Source organism: Pelodiscus sinensis, chromosome 19, assembly GCF_049634645.1.
Source record: "Pelodiscus sinensis isolate JC-2024 chromosome 19, ASM4963464v1, whole genome shotgun sequence".
NCBI lineage: Eukaryota > Metazoa > Chordata > Testudines > Trionychidae > Pelodiscus > Pelodiscus sinensis.
In genome coordinates this window covers 11,306,722-11,318,863 of record NC_134729.1, presented here as the reverse complement: position 1 = coordinate 11,318,863, position 12,142 = coordinate 11,306,722, and the positions used below count along the sequence as shown (strand labels likewise).

Below are 12,142 nucleotides of genomic sequence, written 5' to 3'. Positions count from 1 at the left end.
CAGTGTGTGCATGCTGCATGCGCACACCTACATGGAATGGACATGAGCAACACATGTCGAAGAACAACAGTCACGAGGTATGTAACCGTTCTTTCTCTGATCACAGAGACTCTCCCGCTGGATTTCACACTGTATTAAGCTCTGTTACTGCCAATCACAAGTGATCCCTCCAGATTATATAAAGGCACACTGCACCAGAGCCATGTCTACCTCACTAGCGTTCCTCCACAAAGTACCCATAAGAGACATTTGTATAGCTGCTACATGGCCGTCAGACCACACTTTTCCAAAGCACTACACCCTTACACAGGGACCTCTCTCCAACCTGAAATTTGCGAAGGCAGTCCTTTCCACCTATTTCTGCCAGATCCAAAGTCCCCTACCTCCCTAATCATACATATAGTAGCCCAATGTCTGTAACTCTGTAACGCTGAAATGCTGGCTGTTCCCTCTGGGTGGCGCTGTTGCCTCCCACCGTGGCACTCGACTGACTTCTGCGTTGCTCAGCCAGGCCACCGCAAGAGAGCTAGCAGTGCAAGCGGCCGCTTATGCCACTTGCTCCCCCACAGCGGCCCAGCTGAGAAGTGCAGAAGTCAGTTGAGCGCCACAGCGGGAGGGGAAGCGGGGCCGGGTGGTGATGTTCATGGCCAGGGGCAGGGCCTGGAGCCGCTGTCACGCCACACATCACGCCTTGCCCCCCTTCACCTCCCACCGTGGCGCTCAGCTGACTCCTTCACCGCTGAGCCGGGCCACCACGGAGGATCTCAAACGGCCGCTTGCTCTTCTTGCTCCCCGATGGTGGCCCAGCTGAGTGGCGCAGAAGTCAGCTGAGCACCACGGTGGGAGGCGAAGGAGGGTGGGGCGGTGATGTGCAGCATGACTGCGGCTCCAGGCCCTGTCCCCGGCCATGAATGTCACTGCTCCAACCCCCTTCGCCTCCCACCGTGGCGCTAGGCTGACTTCTGTGCCGCTCAGCCGAGCTGCCCCGGGGCATCAAGCAGCCGATTGGGCTCTGCTCTCCCCATGCAGCACAGGGAGTGTGGAGCCCAAACGGCTGTTTGGGCTCCGCAGTCCCCTGAGTGAGAGGCAGGAGGGGGAGGAGAATAGAAAGAGAGAGACAGAGAGACAGGCAGGAGAAGGAGGAGAGAGAGATGGAGCAAGAGACCAGAGGCTCAGGAGAGAAGACCGATGTGGAGGAGAGACATGAAAATCCCGTCTTATGATGGGCTAATTGGCTAGTACAGAATAGCTGTGTAGTCACCTAATGTGGAGCACCCACAGGGACATCTCTCTCCTGAAGAGGAAGTTACTCACCTCGACAGTAATTGACATTCTTTCAGATGATTGTCCCCCTGGGTGCTCCACAACCCTCCCTTTCCACCCCTCTGCTTTGGAATTCTGGCCTCACTGGCTTCGTTCCAAGGTAGAAAAGGATCTGGGGGGCAGAGGGAGAGGGGAATATCATGCCTGTGTGATGCCACCTAGGAGTGTGCAACTGTAGATGTGGACATACGCGGCCCCAGGGGTACTGTTCTAAAATCTCAGATTAATGACTTGTTGCGAACATGAAGCACCCAGGGGGACACTCAAATTGAAGAGTATCAGTTACTATTGAGATGAGTAATTTCTGGTTTCCATTTTTGAAAATCAGTCGCATTCCAGACACTTCCCATTGTCCTGATACAACCAAATCCTGACCTTGCATACCAAATTTGGTGGTCTAGCTCTGACTGGTTAGAGGGAGTTTTTGAACAAATGTATTGAAAGACAGATGCACAGACAGACAAACTATCAAATCTATAATAGATGGGGAGAGTTGTCTCTGGAGTGATGCTGTCTTCTTGGACCCCATAAACCAATTGTATTAGCCATTAGCATAAGTTCTGCCATTGGTTGGACTTTGCCTGGTTTCATTTTTGTGCCCAGAAGTGCCATGATACTTTGATCCTATTGTAAAGATTTGATTCTTGTAAGAGAGAACCCAACACTGGCTTTCTGCTTCCTTCCCTAGAAAATACCATCGGTGACCAGTTCAAGAATCTGACAGGAGTCACTTTAGAAAGCCGATGCAACACAAGCCAGAATGTACGTGTCGAGTGATTCCAGAATGCGGCAGGAGGGGAAAAAGGAAGGAATGCATACAGGCATGGGCATGCGTGGAGTTAGTGCAATGCACTAAGGCAGTGTATCTGCTGCGACTGGGTTGGGCAGTGTGGCTGGACAGAGATGGAGAGGATGGACTAGATCCAGTACCCGGAGAAGGGTGGAGAAAAAAGAGTGGGTGGAGATGGAGAAGTTGTTGTTAGAGTTTATCCAAGGAGGCAGAGAGAATTGCAGCGCTTCAGGGAGGGAAGCCCATCTCTGTGCTCCTGGAAGGGGCAGGGCTTCAGGCGGAAGGGGAGAGGCTAAGGCAGCCAACCCACAGCACCGCTGTCCTCTCTCCCCCCAGAAAGGCCTCAGAGCGTCCCAGAGCATGCCATGTGCTCCTCTGGCAGAAATTTAAAGGCTTAGGGCTCCAGCTGCAGCCACCGCTGTTTTAGCGGCAGCTAGGACCTCCTGGCCTTTCTATATCACCTGGCCCCAGGGCAGTTGCCCCCTTTACCCTTCTCCCCCATTGGCAGGCCTGGGTTCATCCCTTCACCCTCCCACTTCCCTTGTCTCTCCCACATGCACAGAGAACAGCAACACCCGAATGCCGGAGATGCAAACAATTCAGTGTTTATTGGGGGTAGCTCCCAGCCAGCACAAATCCACTTTCCTTTTTCCTTTCTTCCTTTGTCTTCCAACTTGCTTCCTGTTTGTTCCAGACTTTCATAGTCATATTTTCAGCTATACCTTAACCAATCATTTTACTGAAATTTAACTAACCAGCCCTAACATATTGGAACATGATTATCTAACTAATTTATCCACTGCCTTAAGTGGTGTATACCCAGCAAAATTAATTCTACCACAGACAGAAACCATCAAAGAACCAGACATGCCTCACAAAAAATGAGAAATGGAGAGCATAATGACAAAACAGTAAAGAACTGAGGATTTCACAGCCCTAACTACTGAGAAGTGGCTTCTTGCCAGACAGAAAACTACTAGCCTGTGTTTTCTTTGAGCCTTTCAGGCTCTTCCCTCTATCTGGAGGCGATAGGTTGGATCGCCTTCCTTACAGCCCCAAGCTGCCTTGTTTCAGTGTGACTGGTGGGGATGAGTGAGGAGGTGACTGTAGGTTTCCTAGTTTATGGCTGTGCCTGTTGCTTAGCCGAAAGCTTTCGCTTAACAACAAGGCCTGAGACTCTCGTGGTGAGAGAAGCCCCACACAAAGGCAGATTGCGACTTTGATTCTTTTTTCTTATACTTCCATCACTAGCTAGGTGACCAGGACACACCCACATCCTTACAGTATCGGCCTTTGCAGGTTGGCCTGAATCTCAGTATCCCAAGAGATGGGTGGGTGGTTGCCAACCACCTGAACACTAGGTTGAATAGGGACCTGCCCAACCTGGTGATTATGAGTGAGGGCAGGGAGAGAGTGAGCGACGGGGGGAGGTGGGGAGAAGGGACCTTGCGCAAGGAGGGGGAGCGGGTGTTTGGTTTTGTTTGGTCAGAAAGGTGGCAGCCCTCACTGAATGGAGAAATAGCCAGAGCTACCTAGCGAGGCTGGGGAGAAGGATACAGTGGGTGGAGAGGGACAGAACAGGTGGCTGGAGGTGGCCACCCATCATTCCTCTCCCCTGCCCCCCCCCCCAGTGCAGCAGGTCGGTAGATGTGTTGTGGAACTCACTCCTTTTTCCATGATTCACCTGCAGGGAAACCAGGAAAACAACCCATTTTGCATCTTAATAGAAGGTATCTTAAAGACGCGGTCTTCTGCATTTGAAAATGGAAGCAACCCAGAATCACTGCAGGTCAGAGGCTCTGTTCCTGTATTTGCCATTCCCTGCCTCCCTCCAATCTTCCCCCTCCCCTCGCCCCATTTGCTTGGACCAGTCTCCAGACTCTTCCTTGTGAAGATGAATATGTCACCAAAAACAAGGCTTAGCTGTCTCTGCTCTAGAGGAATCAACTGAAGCCAACAGCGAGTGGGATTACAGCTGCCAGCTGAGAGCTGGTGGTGAATGTCTTGGGATGAAGGGAACGAAGCAGTCTCTGGTACCTGGGTGGGCAGCGTGGGAGCTATGTGGAGTGCAGAGCCAGATAATAAGTGCTTGGAGGGCCCTGGGACCTGCCTACCATCACCCATCCATGTATGCAGTTGTTCCTGCCCTGGGATGTTCTGTGATAGTGTTGGGAGGTTCCCAAGAACTAGGGGTCACCAAATGAAACGAATAAGTAACAAATTTAAAACAAACAAATGGAAGTTTTTCTTCACACAGCGCAGTGTCAATCTGTGGAACTTCTTGCCAGAGGATGTTGTGAAGCCCAAGACTATAATAGAGTTTGAAAAAGAGCTAGATAGATTTGTGGAGGACGGGTCCATCAATGGTTATTAGCCAGGATGGGCAGGAGTGGTGTCCCTATGCTCTGTTTGTCAGAAGCTGGGAATGGGCTACAGGGGCACCTGGCATTGACCCGTCAGAAGACAGGATACAGGGCTAGATGGAGTTTTAATCTAACCCAGTCTGGCCATTCTTACCTTCTTCCTGTCTTCTTATGGATCCATGGGACCATCTCTCTGTTAGCCAGGAGGCTGCTGTTTGACAGCCCTTGCTTGACACAAAAGACAGAACTATGTAGCACTTTAAAGACTAACAAGATGGTTTATTAGATGATGAGCTTTCATGGGCCAGACCCACTTCCTCAGATCAATATGTGGAAGAAAATTGGCACAACCGTATATACCAATGGATACAATCCAAAAAATGAACTCATGTGAAATCGACAAATCAAATTTTAGAACAAAGTGGGGGTGAGGAGGGAAGGTTAGTGTCTGTGAAGTAATGACATAGGGGTGATAATAGGGGAAGTTTTGTGAGGTAATGACTTTAGGTGTGATAATTGGGAAAGCTATTTTTGTAATGGGTGAGATAATTAGTCTTTGTTTAGACCCATACATGCAGGCTGTGTCTAGATTGCATCCCTTTTCCGTAACAGGGATGCAAATTAGACACATCGTGGAATGAGGAGTAACGGTAGTTCGAACTAGGAAGCCTAGTTCGAACTACCTAGTTTGTGCCCTGTGTAGCCGCGCTGCACGGGGTTCGAACCAGCGGGGTTTTAAAAATAGCGGCGCCCCGCTTATGCAAATGAAGCCCGGGAAATTCAAATCCCGGGCTTCATTTGCAAGTGCGGTATGCCTACATTACCCTCCTAATTCGAACTAGGAGGGTAGTGTAGACATGCCCTAAGAGACTATGGGTCTGTCTCCCAGAGCCTCTCAGCATTTAGTATCCTGTTCCAGTATAGGCTGTAGTTTATTGATAATGCATTGGACGGGTTTAAGTTGGGGGCTATAGGTGATGACAAGTGGTGTTCTATTGTTGGTTTTCCTGTGTCTGTCTTGAAGTAGATGGTTTCTGGGTATTCGTCTGGCTCTTTCAATTTGTTTTTTTTATTTCTCCGGGTGGTAATTGTGGTTTAAAAATGCTTGATAGAGATCCTGAAGTTTCTGGTCTCTGTCAGCGGGATTAGAGCAGATGCGATTTTATCGGAGGGCTTGGCTATAGACGATGGATCGTATGGTGTGTCCTGGATGGGAGCTGGAGGCATGTAGGTAACTGTAGGAGTCAGTGGGTTTTCTGTAGAGAGTGATGTCTAATTTACCATTGGTGATTTGTACTGTGATGTCCAGGAAATGGATCTCTCGTGTAGAATGGTCCAGGCTGAGATTGATGGTGGGGTGTAGGTTGTTAAAGTCTCTATGGAATGCATCCAGTGTTTCTTGGCCATGTGTCCAGATCAGAAAGATGTCATTGATGTAGCGTAAGTAGAGAAGGAGTTAAAGGCGATGGGATCTGAGGAAACGTTGTTCTAAGTCAGCCATAAAGATGTTAGTGTACTGTGGGGCCATGCGGGTACCCATGGCTGTGCCGCTGATCTGGAGGTATAAGTTGTTCCCAAATTGGAAATAATTGTGTGTGAGATCAAAGTTACACAGATCTGCTACCAGATTGGCAGTGGTATTCTCTGGGATAGTGTTTCTAATTGCTTGTAATCCATCTTCATGTGGGATGTTGGTGTAGAGAGCTTCTACATCCATGGCAGCAAGGATGGCATTATCAGGGAGGTTACATATGTTTTGTAGTTTTCTCAGCTTGACACAGGGTGTCTTCTTTTTGCATCCCAGAAAGCCACTGCCTCTTTCAATTCATTTGTTGGGAACATTAATGAGTTGTCACCCAAGGAGAAGGTCTTGGCTGCCACTGTTTTTCTGAAGAGCGTGGAATCGGTCGCCTTTCAAGCTGCTCTGGCAAGTCCCACGAACCAGTTAGAGCCCAACAAAAACGAGGCGATAAGTAAGAAAAAGGAACCCTCGCCCCCTGCACAGCTCTGAGCATCACCTTCGCTAATCTCTGTGGTGCAGGGTGCCTGGGCGCTGGCTTGAAGCGTAAGGGATCCGGGTCCAGGCTGTTTCTGCCTACCTGCTCGCTTGGAGCTTATGTTTTGCTGTCTGTGAAATGGGGGCATGAGCCCTTTGTGCTGCTGGGGGCAGGCGCAGTCTTTTGCTGCATGTGCCTCTGGGGCCCAGCACAAGGGGACTCTGATCTCAGCAAGGAGTAGGATTATGGCAGTGACTGTGAGTCATTGTGCTGTACAAAGAACACGAGAATAGTCCAGACTCCTGCTTCTTTTCTTGCTTCTCCTGCTTTCACTGCAGCGTCGCTCCGTTGGTGTCCGTGGCGTGTCTCCTTGGAGGAGACTTGGCACTGTGCTAACGTGGGGGGGGGGGGTTGTTTTCAAAGCACCTCAGTGAAGAACTTGTCCTTCTGTCCCAGCCATCGCAGCCAAGGCCGTTAAGGATAACTGCAGCAGTCAAGGGGAGAGTATCTCACTGAATGCAAAAAACGAATTGATGGCCATTGACTGCACTACGGTCGTCGGCTCTGATGGCTCAGGTACCAACTAGAAGCCTTCTGGACGGGCAAAAGAGGGGATCAGAGCACTCCAGCAGCGTCCTCAGAACCAGCTGGGAGACCAGATCTTCCAGGGCTGCAGAGGGTCAACAGACTCCCCAGGGGACCTTGCAGGCCCCTATGCAGGGTGTGTGTGAAGGGTGGGAAAACGCCTCCCATGATCCTCCATGGGACTGATTCTGGCTAGCCAGGAGAAGGCAGGAGTGGCCCATAGTCCTGGTCCTCGCTGCCCTCCTCTTCATTGGAAAATGCTTCAGCCTGCCAAGGGAAGGCCGGGGCCGTTTTTCCCACTCTCCCTCAGGAGCAAAGACAAGGGTGGGAAATCAGCCCCAGCCTTCCCCGGCCATCTGGGACCATAGGGGGTGGGGTCCACATTTTACAAAAACCACTCACAGAAATTCCTGCACACGGGCCTGCCTTGGGTGGCTTTACACCAGCCTCTTGTGCAGGGCTTAATGTGTAATATAAGAAGTCCCAGGGCTCACTTATATAACTGGTGCAGCAGGCCCAGAGGTGCTGGGACTCATTCCTGGCACCAAGGGGGATGACAGACTTTCCCGGCCCCTGGGCAAGATGGGAGAGGGCCCAGATCCATGCCCCTGGGAGGAACGGGGCCTTGGGTGTAAGGAGTGGGGTGGGAGGCAACCCTCAGCTTTCCCTAGGGTGCACCAGAACCCCCTCCCACCCAGCAGCCCTCAGAACTGCCCAGAGTGCACTGCACAGCGTGATGGTGGGGATTTAAATAGTCCTGGGTCCTGCCACCATCGCTCCAGCAGCATTTGGAAGCCCCAAGCCCTTCTGTATTGCCCAGCCCAGGGGCAACTGCCCCCTTTCCCGCCCTGTCGGCAGGCTTCCCTGGCACAGGTTAAACACAGGCTTTGTGGCTTCCCCATGAAGAGGGCACATCAGGGCTGGGGAGTTCCCTCCGACCAAAATGGGGATGGATTTTCTGGGACTTATTCCTCAAAAACTCATGTTTACAGGATCTTGTGGAAAAGGGATTTTTTTTGGCGCAAAATGGCCCTGTCTACATGGCATTTTTTTCCACAAAAACCTGTTTCGCAAAAAGGATCAGAGGAGACTATGCAAATGAGAGGATGAGAAATGCTAATGAGCACTTCATTTGCATTTCCTCTTCTTCAAACTCCTGACAGTGTAGATGTAGCCAGGCTATTCAGAAATCACCTCTTGTTCCTTTGCTCCTGCAGGCACTGGAGCCGTCGTCTTCATAGTGTACGACCAGCTGGAGTCCCTCCTAAAGGACTGTGTCAGTGATCAAAGCCTGACAGGTGCTGAGAGACTGAACGAAGTTACCCTGAATTCCAACATAGTGAGTGTGACCGTTGGGGAACGCAGAAACCTCTCCAGACCTTTCAACTTCACCTTGGAGCATAAACAGGTGACGGGCAGCTGGAGTGATATGTTGGGGGGCACAAGGGGTCACACGCCCCCAGGGGTGGGAGGAGAAAGAGGCTAGACAGCAGCTGGGAGAACTAGTGAGTGGGCCTGGAGCTCACAGCAGTGGCCTGCCCCACCCCCACTCACCAGCAGCAGTGGGAGAAGCCCCAGCTCCTTCTGCTCTCCCAGCACATTGCTCAGAGGAGGGGCGGGACAGCCCCGTACTCAGCGGCGGGAGGAGCAGAGTGAGCTGGGACCTCGCTGTTCTGCTTCCCCCATCACTGCCGGTAAGTGTGGGGGGACAGACCACTGCTGCCCACACCAGCCCCCCAGCCGTACTACTGCTCCTGGTCTGCCTCAGTTGGAGAGGCGGAGGGGCATCGGCAGAGCAAGTGTGGGGCAAAGGTGGGGAGCAAAGGTGGGGAGGAGGGGAGGGAAGGGATCCTGGGGTAGACAGGGTTTGTCGCTGCCCTTCTTCAGGCTGGGGGGTGAGTGGCCCTCCGGTGGGTGGCCCTCCCAAATTCTCCCTCACCAGTTGCCCCCGAAAGGCAGCCACATCCCTGCTAGAAACAGAAGCGGGGCCTGTCTTGGCCCTCTTTTTTCCCTGCCACTCACCTCTTTCTTACCTCTGTTAACACTGCCATCTTCTTCCAGGTGGCCTCACTGCAGAGGGGCCTCTTCAGCTCCTTCCACCTCCTCCCCTACCCCACGAGGAATCCAAATTTGAATGCTGCTTCTGCCCCCAAAATCTAGGTTTTCTTCTTTGCCCTCGCTGTGGCCTGGGTTATCTTCCACCTTTCTACTGCAGCCTCCTCTCTGGGTCCCCTGGATCTGTAAAGTCCCCTTCAGTCCTGACAAAATGATCTTCCTGCCCAAAGATTCCCTATGATTTAACTCCTTCCCCTGGTTCCCTCTCCTCCATCTCATCACATGCAGGCATGTGGAGGCCCACTGAGAGGTGGGTCCCATTCAACCAGGCACTGAACAAACTAAGACATGGACCCCAACCCAAAAGAGCTTGGTCTAAATATATGAGAGAGAGGGTGGGAAGGGAAACAGAGGCACTGAAGAGTCTCAAAAGTTTGTGCATCAGGTCAGAGCCAGGCAGAGACTCCAGTCCCTGAGTCCCAAACAAAAGCACCTCTAAGCTGTGCAGCTGCGCAGCTGCCTAATAAGCCCCATCCAGGAGCTCAGAGATGCCGTGTACGGGAGAGGCCCTTCTCCAAGTTCTCCCCTCGCCATCCCCAGCAGCGTGGACTTGCCATAAATTGGAGAGCAGCGCCCCTCCCCCAGTCCAACCCAGCCTCACTGGAGCTGCCCCGGCCTGCAGAGAGGAACCTTATACCAAGCCCAGAGCTGCTGTGGAGCTAGAGGACTGGGGAGAGCCCTCTCTCCTGGGGGAGCCTGTACTCAAACCCCTCATCCCCAGCCCCACCCTTCACCTTCAGCCTGAGCCTCCTTTCAGTTCAAATCTCTCAGCATCACCGCCCCCAAACTGTCCATGTGCAGAAAGATTTTTGTTCTGTGCCCCAATACTGAGGTGACATATCTCCCTATAGGTGACATAAAATTCATTCTTCTTCGAGTAGTGTCCCCGTGGGTGCTCCACTGTAGGTGAAGGCTTGCCCTGAGCTGCAGATCGGAGCTTTGTATAGCAGTTTCCCCTGTTGAGCCACGCATGCCCAGGAGGCGTCTCGAGCGCTTCCCGCCTCCTGAGGAGCGTGACTCAACTCCCTCCCTTTCAGTTCCTCTTTAACCGCCCTTGTCAGCGGACGGAGCAGTTAGGAGCTCCCTGTCAGATTATCTGACTGCTTTTCCTCTTACTAATTTAGGCATAGTTAGCTTCCCCTGTTATCCTAGTTACTCTTTCCCTGTTTCTTTATAAAAAAAAAAAAAAAAAAAAAACTAGAAATAGGAAAAATAGATTAGTTAAATCCCCCCCTCGGGGGGGGCTTGAACTTACCTCAGACCGAGACTCTGGTGAACCGGCTTTCTCCCGCCTGTCAAACAAGAAACACATAAAGACTTTTAAAAAAAAAAAACAAAAAAGAAAAAAGAAAAGAAGAAGAAGAAGCAAACCACATAAACTATAACAATATAATAATTTCAAGAGCGAGAGAGCCTGCAATGTCCGGCTCCTCAGGGTTTAAAAAGTGCGCTCAATGCCGGGACCCAATGCCGGCTTCAGATGGCCACTCGGACTGCATACGGTGTTTGGGGGAGACTCAATCTCCACACAACTGTACCCACTGCAATTCCCTGACAGCGAGAGCCAGAAAAGACCGTGAGCTCCGCCTCAGGATGATTTTATTTGAAAAAGCTCTACAGCCTGCGGGAGAACAATCTGCACCGCAGCAAGAGCCTCCGCCGCCTTCCAAAAATACCCCGAGACCCAGAGCATCCCGCTCTCTTCCAGCCTCTTCCTCTCCCAAACATAGAGGAGAGGCACACCAGCCTGGGAAGTCCCCTGCCACTAAGGTTTCGAGGCGATCCTCCCACTCCGCGCCGGTATCGGGGCGCTCAACAGCTGAGCGGCCCCAGGAGCGCTCTAAGCAGCCGGCATGGCATGAAAAGCCGCCGCCGCTTCGAACCGCGGTGCCGCTTGCAAGCGCGGCACCGCTTTCAGTCCCGGCACCGCTTCAAGCCTCTGCGGCGCCCCGGGACCGTCCTCAGCAGCCGGCACGGCATGAAAAGCCGGCGCTGCTTCAAACCGCGGTGCCGCTTCAGAGCCCGGCACCGCTTCCAGCCCCGGCGCTGCTTCAAGCCTCTGCAGCGCCGAAACCCACATCACGGCTTAAAGCTGCAGTGCCTCTTAAAGCCACGGCACCGCAGCAAAACGATGGGCAGCCTCCAAAGCCTCTGGCAACAGCTGATGCTCCGCTGGTCCTCCCACAGCCAGATAAGCAGCCAGATGAAACTCCTAGGGATCAGCCCCAACAAGAGACTGATCCATACAGTGGGCATCATTATCTTTGCCTGCCCTCTACTTCTTACTCTCCTGAGGGGTCTCTATCAAGGCGATCCCCTCCCAGATCGATGTCACCATCGTCTCTTCACGACGCTCCCCTTCCGGATGATGACCACCACACGGTCTATTCCTCACGACATCCATCACCTGGGAAGGCTCGCTCTCACCATTATAGGGCTCCGCCACAACATGGCCCATGGCACCCATACTGGCCTTACCCACCTCCACCTTAACCACCGCAATGGGGACTGTGGGAACACTGGGAGCCATATGGACACCGCTCTCCACCTCGTTCCATTGCATCCCGGAGAAGTTTGCCTTGGCCACAACCCCTAACTCCAGCAAGTTTTTCGGAGGATGAGGTGGAATGAATCTCAAACAACGACTCAGATACTCAGTCAGTAAACATCACACACTCTGATGCCCTTGATGCACAACCAGAGGACGCCGTAGTACCATCAGACACTGGAACGATTGACGATCTAATACAGTTCCAAGAACTATTCAAGAGAGTAGCGACAAGCCAGAATGTCTCCCTGCAAGAGTTGCAGAAGAAACAATACCAATTGTTAAAGAATCTACATCCGACACTACAGGGCAAGATTGCCCTACCCATAGACGAGGCAATCATGGAGACCTCAGAAGATCTCTGGAAGACGCCTGCATCTATCCAACCAACTAACAGGAAAATTGACAGAAAGTACTTTGT

At 52.0% G+C, this 12,142-nt stretch overlaps 1 protein-coding gene across 3 annotated transcripts in view; it reads left to right on the top strand.

The window, feature by feature from the left end:
- Window positions 1–12,142, top strand: part of LOC102463522 (adhesion G protein-coupled receptor E3-like) — an 80,789-nt gene that overhangs the window by 35,721 nt on the left and 32,926 nt on the right. For all 3 annotated transcript variants that reach the window (XM_075902274.1, XM_075902272.1, XM_075902273.1), the window contains exons 9-13: window positions 2,012–2,085; window positions 3,804–3,902; window positions 6,281–6,449; window positions 6,930–7,049; window positions 8,276–8,466. In XM_075902274.1, the coding sequence (XP_075758389.1) occupies window positions 2,012–2,085; window positions 3,804–3,902; window positions 6,281–6,449; window positions 6,930–7,049; window positions 8,276–8,466 (653 nt within the window). The remainder of the gene's footprint in view (window positions 1–2,011; window positions 2,086–3,803; window positions 3,903–6,280; window positions 6,450–6,929; window positions 7,050–8,275; window positions 8,467–12,142) is intronic.